Source organism: Mytilus trossulus, chromosome 12, assembly GCF_036588685.1.
Source record: "Mytilus trossulus isolate FHL-02 chromosome 12, PNRI_Mtr1.1.1.hap1, whole genome shotgun sequence".
NCBI lineage: Eukaryota > Metazoa > Mollusca > Bivalvia > Mytilida > Mytilidae > Mytilus > Mytilus trossulus.
Genome location: NC_086384.1, coordinates 53,580,664 through 53,596,997, shown reverse-complemented (window position 1 = coordinate 53,596,997; position 16,334 = coordinate 53,580,664). Strand labels below are relative to the sequence as shown.

Below are 16,334 nucleotides of genomic sequence, written 5' to 3'. Positions count from 1 at the left end.
ATTTTTTTTGCAACTCGGAAATGAAAACCTCAAATGATAACCTATAGATTCCTAAATAAAATATGTAAGCATAAATATGTCATACATTTGTAGGTCTTTGTAAATCATTTTTAGGAGTAAACAAATTTTGGTCAAATAACATTGTTTTTTCTGTCTACTTCTTAGCAGAACAGCAAGACAAAACAAAAATGAATTATAATCAACATTTTAAATAAATAAATACACAACCATACACATACAAATCAGGTGACTATATTAAAAAAATTTAAAAAGAAACGAACAAAAACTTACTGCCACAATTAATTGCTTATAGGGTGTGATTTCCGTTAAATTATATCATGTTTGGTGGTCTAAGCTGTTTATCTTGTTTTTGCACAAGGAAGAGGAAATTAGAATTATACGAACATATAACTATTATATTACAATTATACTTCTTTGAAATACATGTGCTTTTGTTTAATTTTATAAAGTTGTCAGGTCCTATTTATATTGTCTCAGTCTAAACATTGACTGAAGTTCCATTATTGATTGCGTTCATTTGAAATTTAAAGAATCGATTCGTATATTTACAGCAAATGTAGGAGGAAACATAGTAGTCTCTGTAATATCACCTTGATACCCCTTATCCTACTTTTAATTTAGTTTTCATAGATGATCACGGAATATAATTGAACCTCGTACGCTTTTTTCTAGAAGTTGTGCGTTCAAGCGACAAGACAATAACAACAAACAGAGGGGGGGACGGCAATATATCTATACTATTAAACGAAAAGACCTCATTTTGTGTGTCGCTTCTCTTCCTTCCGCATTAAATTAATCATCATGCCTCTGTGTTCTATGGGTACCATGCATAGGTTTGAATCGCCGTTCTAGATCGGCGCACTCCTACATAGTAGGATAGCTAATGCGATATATACAAATATACACCCACACCCACTAAAAACTCATATTTACAAATAAAGGAACGTGCCACTAATCCAGCGATTCATCCATATACACGCTTAGAAAACACGTGTCTCATGTCTATCTCTAGATTCACCTTCCGTGACAAGGTAACACTACGACTATTGATATTATATTTTTTATAGCGGATGTGGTCGAGTGGTCTAGAGCGCTGGACATGAGGCTAAGCGATTGGTGCTGTAGTGTATCAAAGGTGTGAGTTCGAATCCCGCTGAGGGACGGACAAAAAATTGTCAGTAGAAAATCTAACTCTAACACTGTTTGGTGTAATTTTCAGATGTTAAATTATTTGAATATATAGCATATAATTTGGTTTATAATTGTTTCGACAGCTGCATTTTATTGCTTGTTTGAGAAGTTCTTCTCTTAATGATCCATAACGACTTTCGGGTGATTGTTTTTGTTTCTGTGTCTCGTCGAGATTTTATAGCCTAGCAGTCAGATAGCGGTCAGACCATAGGCGTTAAAATAATCATTATTGAAATTATTTTGATAGATAACGCTGTCTTCTTCTTTTGATCAGTTTCGTTAGCAGTTCTTGTCTTACCAAAAATAATCCCTCCAACCTGCCCCTGACAGCCAGCCTTCATTCCGCATGTGACGGGGAGATCTCAGCTACGTAGCAATACCTATGCAATGCCATTCATTGCATTTTTTATCACTGGTCAGTCTTTTAAATGACAATTTTTTATCCCCCAAGTTCTATCAACTTACAACTCACATTTCATTAGTTATACTACAGTTGATAGGACAAGTCACGTCGAATTTCCTGTCAACCACTGTTTCGCAAGCATCAATAGTTCGCGCAAACTACGCTTTACAACAGCTCAGGATTCAGGGAATTCGACGGAAAAATATTTTCATAATTAGCAAAAAATATTTTCAAAATTAGCTGAGATGATTTCCCAAGGGCAATACTTATATAATTTTATTTTTTGTAATAAATTTATATATCTTTTATATTTGTCAGTTTTTCTCTGTTGAAATGTATTCGTTTCAGTCAGGCATTTTGTCTCTGTTATAGCACCACCAGCCACTTAATTACAGACTTGGTACAGGTCATTAAGGTCAATTACAAGTGTATACCAGTTGCAACCTACAGACGGTAATCAATGAGTCCTTAACTATGTCACAACGTAGTTATTTATAGTATACCTTCATGGAGAAACTTTGTGGTATAAACTTATATATATATCATGTTTGAATGATTACAGGTTTTGAACTTTTAATCCTAATTTTCATAACTATTCGGGGACAGGACAATTAATGAATTATTTTCGCGTTATGATTATACTCCCAATAATATATAGAGATTCTCTATATGATGTATAGCAGTGTATGCCGTGGAGAAGCAACTTGGAATTGATAGTTAATAGTAAATACATTTTAATATGCGTATGTTCATGAAACGCGAAAATCATGGAATTTAATAGAAAACAAAACACCGGACTTTTGAAAAAAGGGGGAGGGCTTAACATAATTTTCCGGTGGCGGATCCAGAATTTTTCTTAAAAGGGGCTCACTGACTGCCTAAGAGGGAGCCCCGCACAAGTCATGCTTCAATGATTCCCTATAAAATCAACCATTTTCTTTTCAGAAAAGGGATGGGGCGGGCCCCCTGAAAAACCCTCTGCAGTTTTATTACTTTTCCTGAAATTCTCCAGTTATAAAATCTTTTACAAAAATTCATCCTACAAATAGTATACATACTTTCAACCACGCTTTAAATTCCCGCGATTTCGCGGGTGCGTTCTAGTAATATTGAAAATAAAGCTTATGAATGTGCCATTTTTAATATTCACAAATGAATGCATGTTATATCAACAATTTTGTTTAGGAAATTCTTATTTTAAGGTAGCTCGGGTGTCTAAATATAAGAAGATTCATTCTTAAACTTCTGAAAAATATACTGTGTCAGTGTAGTTTTAAATTTCAATATAGAAAAATGGGAGTCACTGACCTTGTTTTTTCATTAAAACACATTGAAACAGTTATTTTATATTTGGATATATTGGGAAAACTTATATTTTTCCTTATTGAGAAAATATTAAACGAAAGACTTTTTTTAGAATTCCATGAAAGAATTACTTTTAATAAATACCTCCGAAATACCAAAAATAAAAAATATGGAGTGATTAGCATTATTTTCACGTATGTTGAAAAGAAGAAGGAAACGACTGATTTAAATGCGTTATATACAATGTATCTATAATACTAAAATTACGAGGTCCAATTTGTCAACCGTCATCACGTAAAAACGACGAATCACAGAATTCAACTTTATATATAACTAATATAGTACAAAGGTGTAGATTAAAAATTACACCACTCCAGGCCCTTTTGTTTTCCACGTAATTAATATTGCCAATAATTAAGAAGTTCCGGGTCGAGTCCGCTACCGATACCAATAGTATATTCACCTGTTACCTATTACCTTATCTGTACGTTCCGCATCTGACAGGCGCACCACCAAACGTTGTATTCAGGACTAATATGCTATATACACGGGTCATAACCACAGGGTTGACACTACTAAATTGTCAAATTGTTACCTATTGTAGTATTTTAATCAGTAAGACTTTCTAAGATAACAGTACGAATACTAAAAATCTGGACTAAAAATAAGGCGTATAGGTACAGTTTTCAATTTGTTAGCGGGCATGACGTAAAACAGCAAAGCAAAGTTCCAGTTCAACGGGTTCAAACAGAAAGACTTGAAAGCAGAGAAAAACTGTGTATATTATAATCGACATGACTTTATCAGATGACAATACTAATACTAAAATAAGGCTTGCGCATAGTTGTATACTTTAATTCAGTCACGGACCCGTGATATCACGGGTGTGTTCTAGTATATACAAACAATTATCAAAAGATTATTTGGGATTTTTTTGTCTTGTGACTTTTTGTTCTACTAAATTTGTGACTTTATGTCCTGCGACTTTCAGTCCGTTATGCTTTTGTAAACCCCTTCTAGACCCTAATGAGACCTACAAAATATGTAGAAGCAGAGACTAAATAAAGTTAACGTTGATGTCAGCAACTTACATTGTATGTTCACGGTACCACGTTTAACAATTGACAAACATATCAAAAATGTGTACCTATAGCAAGCTTGAAAGGTCTATACATGACAAAATGAAATTTAAAATAGATTTATCCAGAGACATATACTACAATATATGTCTCTGATTTAGCATAATAAAAACCGGCAGAATGTTGTATGACATACATGTAGGAAGTAAAGTTTACAAGTAAGACAAATAGTCTATTCAACTCTATTTTTTTTTTTTAAATTTAGAATGCCAAAGAGGAAAAGATGTAGAAATTAATAAATGGAGTTAAAAAGAGAGTAATCCTCGACCATGAACAGCTGTTGGTACCAGTATGGAGGAGACAACTGTTCCAGTTGCAATCCACACTGAAGATGGAAAGAGAATGAAAAAATATGAACGCTTAAATTTGATTGTCATGCTGTTTCTTTTTCTAGCACCAAATTTAAAGGCACAGAGCAACTGATTGTACAAGAAATTGAGATATTTGCAGTGAATGAGACACACAATAAAGATGAAAAATCTTGCCATTTCCCTTTCACTGTATGCAATTTATTACAAGTTACCATCGCTGATACATGTATATATCCTTAGCTGTACAGATACCGAAATTTGCATAGTTGAACTGTACCAGATCAGTTGCAGGGAAATGATAATAAAACTCTCAGTTATCATTGACAGTAATATTATGAATAAATGTTTGATAATAAAAATATTATTTATACCTGGAATTGTTTTTGTTCTCTCACATTTTGGTTTAGTTATTGAAAAAGGATGGAATAATGTGTAGTGATATTCTAGAGATATTGTATACATAAATACATGTACATGTTCTGATTCTCAGTCTGACTGGTCCTTTTCATTTCAGAATACTGGGATGTATGTAGGTGTTTTTTTTACAGATGTAATTTGGTTTATTCAAACGCCACACCACCTTAATTGGTTTATAGGTTTTATTAATATGATTACTGTGGGGGAAAAAACAACAAACAAGAACATAAAATTGTACGGCTTGTGATTATGGTTAAATCTATTATCATGCCTTTATTATGTATGTGCTTTCCCAAAGTAAGGAGCCTGTATCTCACTGGTGTGTTGCTGTATATATCATATTTGGATTTCTTTTCTTATTATTTTGTTCATAAATAAGACAGCGAGTTTTCTTGTTTGATGTGTTAAACCTTTTTCTTAAATAGGCCTTGTATAGTTGACAGTGCAATATGAATTTTACGCATTGCATAGAGCCTTTTGGTCACCTTAAAATGTTGATGTCTGTATCATTTGGTTTCTTGTAGAGAGTTAGACATTATATTGCATTTACTGTACAGAAAAAAATGAATGTCATACACTCAGACATCAATATGTAAAAAAAAAATGAAATAGTTGCCACTGGACGTTAAGCAACCATCAATTAAAGCAACCTGATCAACAACAAAAAAAAAATATTTGCCACTGGACGTTAAGCAAGCACCAATTAAGCCTGATCAACAACAAAGGAAGACACATTTTCGTGCAGTTTTTATAAAGTAAAAAAAAAAGGTTTTAATTAACAATCAAGTCAAAATGTTGTTTAACTATTCACACATGTCCATGTCTGTTTCAAAATTAAAAGGAGATCTTAACTAGTCTAAAAGTAAAAAAAGAGAAGGGAAACATGTACATTACGCTTACAATATGGTTAATCCCTTTATATTCGAGGTCAAAAGTGAGACTTATATTGCAATTTTCTATTAAATGATCATTAAATGTAAGTCCTAACTAAATACACAATCCGTTAAAAGGAGAAACCATAAATTTACCGACAATCATATAAACAACTGAATGCAAGCACATAATATTTCGAAAAACACAATTAGAAAACAATTTACAGACAATCATAAAAAATTAACCCAATACAAGCCAAATTTATAATGAACCCAGAAAGTAATCATTTTTTAATGATCCGTATACAAATTATAAATATAAGACAAAGTCGATCATGATAAACGATATTTATCAAACAAAGTATGTTTTTTTCTACACATTATTTAATTTTATAATTTGTAAATAATATTTTCGGAAGGAGTGTGTACACCTGTTGTGTAACTACTTCGTGTGTACCAGGTGTCAAATAAAACTCATTTTAACAGGTTGTGATTTACCTGATTATCGGATATAAATTCAAGCCGAATATACATGTCACACTGTGTCTCCGAGACAGGTGTATATTTAATAGAAACCCATTATGAAACAATCAAATAAAATTAACTCTGATACAAGACATACAATTTATTACGTATTAATTATTTAATATCTTATTTTTAATACAATATCAAATAATGTCTCTTTTTCAATAATACAAATAATCAAAATTAAAATGACATTGAAATACATAATTACGTATGAACTAAAATTATTCAATTAATTATCATGTTCAACTTCACCATTTCTTCGAGTACCTTTAATACTTTGATAAAGACTCTATTAACCACAGAAATCTCGCGAGATTTAAATCTGGCCGAGTGAAATCACGGGATTTCGCCGAGTTGCCAATCTCTTGTATTATATGTCTCTGATATGACATAAATGTCTAATGTAGAATGATAAATAAACAGACGAACTTTTTTAAATGTTTGAAGAAAATGAAGAAAATCAGTTAAAATGTATATATGTTCAGAAATACATAATACTAATAAAACAAAGTAAGAGATGCGAGCGGGGTTTTATCGCGCCTAAAGCCATCCAGCTGTGAAATATATACCAAAATAGGTGAATATTTAGGACATTTCACGAACAGATCGTGCAGGTGCTTTATAACTTACAGATAAGATGTTGTTGCAGTAAAAAATATTCATTTTAATACAATTATTATAGTTGTATAACGTAGAATATGTTTTGTCATTCAGTTTCTTCATATTTAACTAAATTCCACTATGACGATTTCGTAATGCTAGTCAAGTTTACTGTCGAATAATGATACTATTCTTTCATTTTCACTGTGGAGCGAATCATTAGTATTGTATATGCGGTGCATTTTCACTGTATATATATTTTTTTATCTATTACAGCTCATTTCTTTAAGCATGTAGAGCAAGAATTTAGTTGATTTGCTTGCTTTATTTTTATTGGATAATCATTATGATAACACCCAATTTAATTCAAATATTAAAAATACAGGTTAAACTATGCCTATTCATATTGTTTAAAAATGTCAATCTTATTTACAAAGTTTGTATAAACAATTATACAAAAAAGCAATAAGCCAACCAAAGTTTTGCTTTACATGCATTAGGAAATTAGCTGTAAAGCTTTAATTTAGCTGACTTGCTCAAACAATAGATAAAGTAAGAGAGAGATTTGATAAAATTTAACTTACGGAGGAAAGTTTGGTTTTAAAACACTCTAATAAATTCATTAGAAAATAACACTTATTTCAAATGTATTCCATTTAGTTTCTTATAAAGCGTATAGGGATCTTTATCCTTATTTTTTTTATCCATTTCCATGACACTTCACCGCTAATTACGTATATCTTGATATAGATTGCACCTTTGTTTTTCCGTTTAAAAGGTTTTACACTGGAGCCCTTTATAACTTGCTGTTCGGTGTGAGCCAAGACTCCATTTTGAAGACCGTATTTTGACGTATAAGGGTCTAATTTTATAAATTGTGACTCGGATGGAGAGTTGTCTCATTGTCACATACGACATCTATATATGACTCAAAAACGAAACGAGACTGGATAAAAAGGGATCAAAAAATCCATGCTACTTTTAAAAAAAAATAGTAAAATAGTGGGTCGCATTTGGGTATAAGCGTCACGTCAGTTTGCCGATTTTTTGCAAGCGTGACAGGTGAAAGTCAAATGATTGTGTAGTGAAAAACGGGAAACGAAGTCTAGCGGGACACGGATAATTACAAAAAATTAGAACTGCATAGTATAAGCGGGATACGGATATCTGACAAAACAATAAGCGGAATACGGGAATCTGCCAAAACAGTAAGCGGGATCCGGGATCAGAACCCCCCAATGAGACCCCAAAATAAGATATTTTTGTATATTCATCCTATTGTTACAGTCATGCCTTCAATAACAAATGTATCCAATGCATGCATTTTTTTTTATATTTTTGGTCCCTTTTTCAATTTTGTGGGGGTCCAAATTTATAGACAAAAGTCCTTTAATATAAATATTTCGAATTCGTTGACATGCTGAATCTAACCGTGTATCTAGTTTGAGGATTTTTTGCCTAGTTGCTGAAATAGCCCACATAGAGTTCCAAAGGGTCTACAATCAACAAAAATGAATTGTAGCATGCATTTCGTGTACAATAACCCAAATGTGCATGGTTTAACCTCTGCGGTAGATTCTATTCGCGGATCTAGAATTTTTCATAAGTAGGGGCCCACTGACTGCCTAAGAGGGCCCACTGCTGTCACGCACCGGTGATTCCCTACATAATTTAAAATCAAGAAGAAACGTAATCTGAAGAATACAATATGACATTTTGAGAATCGCTTTTGTTACAAGTTTTAAAAGCTATATATTTGATGAAGAATGAATGAGGAGTTTGTATTTCAATTTGAAAGTACATGTATCATAAATCCTAAAGTCATCAACTAAGTTTATTACATAATTCTACAATAAAAATTCCTCGCATCTTTGAAAATTCTACATTAATAATGACTGCACTAACAGTGATAATTCATCGCATCTATAGTTAAAATGGATCGCTTTCAATAATCGATATGCTACATGTATATTATGATGCTTTTATAACACTTATTTGAAGTTTAATGCTATGTTTGTATATTATAAAGACATATCACAATGAAAATATGTTAAAACTTAACTTACAATCCTTTAACTTGATATTTTCAAAACGTAAACAAATACAGTTTTCCCGTGATCCTTTATTCTACAATAGACATACCCGCATATAACAGTAAAAATGAACTAGCTGGATTCGCACTTTATATACACCGGAGGAGCTTTTAATATATCGATCAGAACTGTCACACAACAGCGATAAAAATGTCAATAATCATTGAAATACACATCGTTGAGTCCAGAAATTTTTAAAGTACTATTTCTGTTATATGGTCTTACCTGTCTGAAAGTTTAAAAGCCATTGCACAAGTAGAGATTCACAAATTATAATTTTTTCAATATCGGATAAATTAATTGACTGTACAATCGCTTACGAGTTTACTGTACTATCACTTGGGCCTTTCCTGTACAATCGCTTGTCCAACTTATCAAAGCTCATTTTCAATAAAAAAAAATTAAGGAGATGTGATATGATTTGCAATTATACAACTATCCATCAAATTAATTGGATGTACATGTTCCGGACCATATGAGTATTTGGACCATACGCGTATGGTCATGACCATATGGGTATATACTCATATGGTCCGACCATACGCGTATGGTCGGACCATACGCGTATGGTCGGGGTAATTAACACTCTGTTACAGTTTACTTTTAATACTTCTAAACTCTTCATATGGTATGACCGTTCATTCAAAAGACGCTATCATATAGGTTATTGTATCATTATATTATAATAAAAAGATAAGCTAAATAAAAATAAGAAGTTTCACATTGTTTATTTTACTTAATTGTCAAATTTAAAGTAAACACATTTTATACCGATGGTCATTACCGATGGTCATTACCGATTTGTTATTACGAGTAAATGGCAATATGTCGACTAAAAAATTAAATTCCAAAAATTTCTTAATGAACTATTACATAAGAAGTCACTGGAAAGTAGCATACTATTAGTTTATTTAAGTTGTGTTGTGAAGATGGTGTATTGCAGTCAATCATTTTACGATACTTGAGATCTAGAGCTTCTTAAAAACACCGTAAACATCAGAATTGCCAAAGACCTCGGTATCACTGTACACAGCTGCAAAAAAGGCTTGTTTTTCACTCGCAAACGAAATGTGTAAATGAAAAAGATCGCGCACAAATTTCTTGCAAATGCAAAAAAGCTATGATACCGTGTGGAAGTGAATGTCATCCAAGCCTACATGCATAAATGTTACTAGCGATGAAAACTAACTATGGCATCAATATTAAATTTTTACGTAGTTTTTTGGATTATAAAATTAAAAAATTGTCATGTTTTAAACCATCACTGTTTTTTTAGATAAAGTTTTTGTATTATTGAAACGTTTATAATGTCATTTGGAAAAAATAAATATACCTATATGGTCCAAATACTCATATGGTCCGGCCCGTTAATAACCAAACGAGTATTATACTCATATGGTCCGACCATACGCGTACGGTCGGACCATACGCGTATGGTCGGACCATATGAGTATACGCATATGGTCATGACCATACGCGTATGGTCCAAATACTCATATGGTCCGGAACATACACATGTAAGCTATATTGGGCGACCATACCTTATAATCGGCTATATATATATATATATATATAAGGTCCCAACATAAACAAATTTTGAACAATTAAATTCGAAAACTAACGGCCTTATCTAGAAAAAAACAACAATTTACAAAAACAAAAATAAAATAATATGCCAGACATGAACCAACGGCAACCACTGAACTACAGGCCACTGACTTGGGATTTTCCCAGAAAGAAGATGACGTGATAAGCATGCATGTGTGTGTACGCTCAACCTCCTAAACTGAAGTGGATGTAAGCAATTATAGGCAACAATCCGGCCTTCAATAACGAGAAAACCCCTTCCATATAGTCGACCGATCACTAAAAGGCCCCGACTGGAAAATGTGATTTTTTTTTTAAACTCTAACAAGAGTGCATGTATATCAGCTTACAGAACTTGAAAACCAAAAAAAATAGTTATAAATAAAAATACGGATAAACATTTTTTTTAAGCTATCATAATCATTAACAAGCTTCTGTCCTATTTTATTAGAAAAATCCAGGATACTAGTGTATTCAAAACGGGTCAAGGTTGAACGAACATGATTTTTTATATATTACTGTCAATTGAGTGTGGCGCGTGTCGATAAAATATAAAATCACTGTCTAAATGTGATTATAAAATTTGAAATTGTTTTTTTTTTAAACGTTGATTTGTATATGCAATGTCTTTTGTGCCAATTGTATCATTCCATCAGGTCCTTTAGTGCATTTTTTGTTCTATGTGCACTAAGGGGGACTTTTTCGGTATTTTAACGGACACCCCAAAAAAGAATTAAAGGACAAAACGTTATTATGTGGAATTTGTTTTCGGAAAATGTTTCATTTGTTTAATATTTGAGAACAAATCTATTCTTTTTCAATTCAATACATTTTAGGTAAACACTTAGAGTAACACATACACGACCCTACATTTTTGATAGAAAAAAAATGCATTTTCAAAATCGTATAATCTTTTTAACTATATTTAATTTGCGGTTTTGTGATATGTGCATGTAGTTTGAACAACGTCGTCAATAGTGTTTGAAAGAAGCTATAAAAACATGATTTAGAACCTTATACACCACACACGGAGGAACATGTATGATACCATTACGAGTGAACGTATGATATAACTGTGAAATAGCCATTGTAATTGCCACGTTATTTTATGGATCGTTCATTTTATTACCTTTAGATTATTAACAAGCGCCATCGAACTAAATCTTTATAGACCGTATATTTAACGCATAAATACGCTAATTTAACAGTTTAGAGGTAGAAGACGAAGAAGAATTATTTATAATAGTGCAATCTGAACAAACAAAGAAATACATATTTATATTAAATAAGTTTTTTTATTCAAATGAAAGATAGGATAAGCACATTTACAAACAAATGTACTAAGAGACTAAGACATATACTCAATGCTACACTTAAATTTATGTCATACATATGTAATGTTTAAATCTATGAGGATCTTGACGGGGTCCTTCATTTCTGTTTTTATTATAGTTTTATTACTCTCACTTCACGGACTAAGAGCAGTTTCAGAAGCTTAGTTTAAACGGAGACACGGTTCCCTAATGCGGCCTAAAGAGGATAACGAATTCAAAATTAACTATATAAATGATCTTACTTATAAAATATTTGTATTTTGCGTTATTGATCGTTCCGGATGAAGTAAAATCCAGAAACGTGAATTGGACGTATGAAATTTATAAGATAAGATAAGATAAGATAAGATAAGATAAGATAATTTTATTTACCAATCAAGGTGCCGCTATACAATCAAATGAATGAATTACAAAATATAGCACAGAAAATGATTAGAATGATTAAAGTACATTAAGACAACCAAAAAAAAAACCCCAAAAAAACCACATTAATACACATTTAAGATGTTGTTGTCACTCTTTTATTAGTGTTACGTTTAAAATTTTCAATTCCTTTTTTTTTTTTTAAATAATATCAACGAATGATTTTATGTTTCATAATTAAAAATAATATACTTTTTTTTTATTTTAGCATTTATAATGCAATGTATCATCCACATAAAAGGGCGTAACTCCTAATATCATTCTGACACACTAAACGGATCTTGACCCGATCTGAAATTTTTAAACGTTACTTTTTATGATTGGTCTAGGTTTGTCCAAAACAGTCTTAACAGACTTGATTTAACGCTAGAGCATATTAAAAGGCATAAGAGAATGCCGACTAATAGCCAGTTAAGATCGTTTAACTAAACCTACCCGTTGGTATCCCAAACTAAAATTTATCTCATATATACAGGATACATGTTCATTTATTACAAGAATTTTTGTACGTCAAGGTGCATGATAGCACGATAATATACGAATCGTAACAACGCTTCAATATGCTCGTCCATTATATGCTCTTCCACAATTTACGCCTGTTTTGCTCCAGCGACCGGTATTACAATTTAACATAGTTTAAAAGCTCATTGATCTGTTACTTCATTTATAATTTTGAGCAAGACTTAACTGTTTATTATTAAAATTCAACAAATGTCAACATTATCTTCATCAATTTTATTATTTAACAAAACATTGTTTTCCTTACAAGCAATTTCATATATTAATATACAGCTAGTGAATATTTGTTGTCTACCGAAAATATAAGATTTAAATTATATGCCCAATGAATAATTTCTGTGAAGTTACTTTTATTTCCGTTACATATCTTATTTACGAGTACAATATAGTAAAACAGAAAAACAGAAAAGATAAATATTCAGGAATACCTAAAGTTTCGTAAGCAATTGCAAAGTACCACACGTTACTTAGATTCCACGAGTTTTCATAGCAATTAGCAACTTTTAAAACGAATATGTGAGATAAAGATCTACTGCATTTTGGCAAATTCAAATTATGTTTTATTAAATGATATGAGCAAATAAGCCCTTATACGGATAAATCAGCATGTGCAATACTAAAAACGTTCCACTGTCGATATAAATCAAGATTTAATATTGCTCTTCGAACAGGGCCAATACAGAAAAAAACAGGGCCAATACAGAAAAAAGCGGGAAAAAAGCCGTATTAGCCCTAGGGCTAATACAGGACGTTCACTTCCGGTTTTCAATTTTCTTACGCCATTACTTAACTTTGGAAGTATCGTTATGCATAAAACATTTGTATAATATTTTTTTAAATTAAAGTCATAAAATAAACAGGTTAAATGATGTGCAATGTTTTGTAACGTCTTAAAGTTTTGAAACGGAAAAAACAGGGCCAATACAGAAAAAAGCGGGAAAAAAGCTGTATTGGCCCATGGGCTTATACGGGTCGTTCACTTCCGGTTTTAATTCTCTTATAATCATTTAATAAAAGTGTTATGAACTGGCTGTTTCTGTATTGGCACTGGTATAGATTCTCGGTCAGCTATATTGGCCCTCGACCCTACGGGTCTCGAGGCCAATACAGCAAACCTTGAATCTATACCAGTGCCAATACAGAAACAGCCAGTTAATAACACTATAATACTACTATTTTATTTTCAACAGATTCACATTTCTTAAACCGTGCATCAATATTTTAATGTTTTTATCTAAATTTCTTTAATGTCACATGTATTGTTCATTCATTTGTTAAAATTGTGAAGCATGCGACTTAACTGAGAATACACGCATATAACTAAATTCGATTGAAGTTGATGAAAAAAAACGATAAATAAATAAAGTTTGTCTTGCTTGAGTGATTTACCTGTACAAAGCTCGGGTCTCAACGATGTTTAAAACGAATTGATGCCAGTTTGAAATAGTTTAACGGGGGCGTGGCCTAATAGTTTGACGTACATTACCAGCAACTTGATTTCAATTGATTCACCGCAAAGAAATCTATTTGACTGGCGTTAAAATGAATTGAAATGAATTGAAATGAATTAAAAATATTTTTTAATTTTTGTCAATCTTTATCAAATAACAATTAATCTCATTTAAATAGCGTTAACACGTTTTTGTCCGTTCAAGCTAAGTTAGGGTTACTAGTGATACTTATGGACAACAACTTGAAGGAGGAGGATGGGGAGGTGTAGGAGGAGGATGGACAGGAGAAGGAGGAGGAGGAGGAATGAATTCAGCATTAGGAGGAGAAGGAATAAACTCAGCATTAGGAGGAGGAGGAAAGAACTCAGAATTAGGAAGAGGAGGAATGAACTCAGCATGAGGAGGAGGAGAAATGAACTCAGCATTATGAGGAAGAGGAATGAACTCAGCATGAGGAGGAGGAGGAATGAACTCAGCTTTAAGAAGAGGAGGAATGAACTCAGCATAAGAAGGAAGAGGAATGAACTCAGCATCAGCATTCGGAGGAGGAGGAGGAATGAACTCAGCATTAGGAAGAGGAGGAATGAACTCAGCATCAGGAGGAGGAGGAATGAACTCAGCATTAGGAGGAGAAAGAATGAATTCAGCATCAGCATTAGGAGGAGAAAGAATGAATTCAGCATCAGCATTAGGAGGAGGAGGAGGATTGAACTCAGCATTAGGAGGAGGAGGAATGAACTCAGCATTAGGAGGAGGAGGAATGAACTCAGCATCAGAAGAGGAGGAATGAACTCAGCATTAGGAGGAGGAGGAATACACTCAGCATAAGGAGGAGGAGGAATGACCTCAGCATCAGCATTAGGAGGAGGAGGAGGAATGAACTCAGCATCAAGAGGAGGAGGGGGAATGAACTCAGCATCAGCATTATGAGGAGGAGGAGGAATGAACTCAGCATAAGAAGGAGGAGGAATGAACTCAACATCAGGAGGAGGAGGAATGAACTCAGCATTGGAGGAGGAGGAGGAATAAACTTAGCATTAGGAGGAGGAGGAATGAACTCAGCATTAGGAGAAGGAATGAACTCAGCATCATGAGGAGAAGGAATGAACTCAGCATTAGGAGGAGGAGGAATGAACTCAGCATTAGGAGGAGAAATGAACTCAGCATTAGAAGGAGGAGGAATGAACTCAGTATTAGGAGGAGGAATGAACTCAGCATCAGAAGGAGGAGGAATGAACTCAGCATTAGGAGGAGGAGGAATGAACTCAGCATCAAGAGGAGGAGGGGGAATGAACTCAGCATTAGGAGGAGGAGGAATGAACTCAGCATTAGGAGGAGGAGGAGTGAACTCAGCATTAGGAGGAGGAGGATTGAACTCAGAATCAGGAGGAGGAGGAGGAATGAACTCAGTATTAGGAGGAGGAATGAACTCAGCATCAGAAGGAGGAGGAATGAACTCAGCATTAGGAGGAGGAGGAATGAACTCAGCATCAAGAGGAGGAGGGGGAATGAACTCAGCATTAGGAGGAGGAGGAATGAACTCAGCATTAGGAGGAGGAGGAGTGAACTCAGCATTAGGAGGAGGAGGATTGAACTCAGAATCAGGAGGAGGAGGAGAAATTAACTCAGCATCAAGAGGAGGAGGGGAATGAACTCAGCATCAGCATTAGGAGGAGGAGGAGGAATGAACTCAGCCTCAGGAGGAGGAGGAGTAATGATCTCAGTATTAGGAGGAGGGAATGAACTCAGCATTAGGAGGAGGAGGAATGAACTCAGCATTAGGAGGAGGAGGATTGAACTCAGAATCAGGAGGAGGAGGAGGAATGAACTCCGCATCAGGAGGAGGATGAATGAACTCAGCATTAGGAGGAGCAGGAATGAACTCAGCATTAGGAGGAGGAGGATTGAAATCAGCATCAGCATTAGGAGGGGGATGAGGAATGAACTCAGCATTAAGGAGGAGGAGGAATCAACTCAGCATTAGGGGAAGGAGGGGGAGGAACTCAGCAATATGAGGAGAAGGAATTAACTCAGCATTAGGAGGAGGAGGAATGAACTCAGTATTAGGAGAAGGAGGAATGAACTCAGCATAAGGAGGAGGAGAAATGAACTCAACTTTAGGAGGAGGAGGAATGAACTC

General features: G+C 33.7%; 1 protein-coding gene across 1 annotated transcript; it reads left to right on the top strand.

The window, feature by feature from the left end:
* The first annotated feature begins 15,297 nt into the window (after positions 1-15,297).
* Positions 15,298-15,846, top strand: LOC134692578 (acanthoscurrin-2-like). Its single transcript, XM_063553036.1, has one exon. The coding sequence runs from the start codon at positions 15,298-15,300 to the stop codon at positions 15,844-15,846; it is 549 nt and encodes a 182-aa protein (XP_063409106.1).
* The last annotated feature ends 488 nt before the right edge of the window (positions 15,847-16,334 follow it).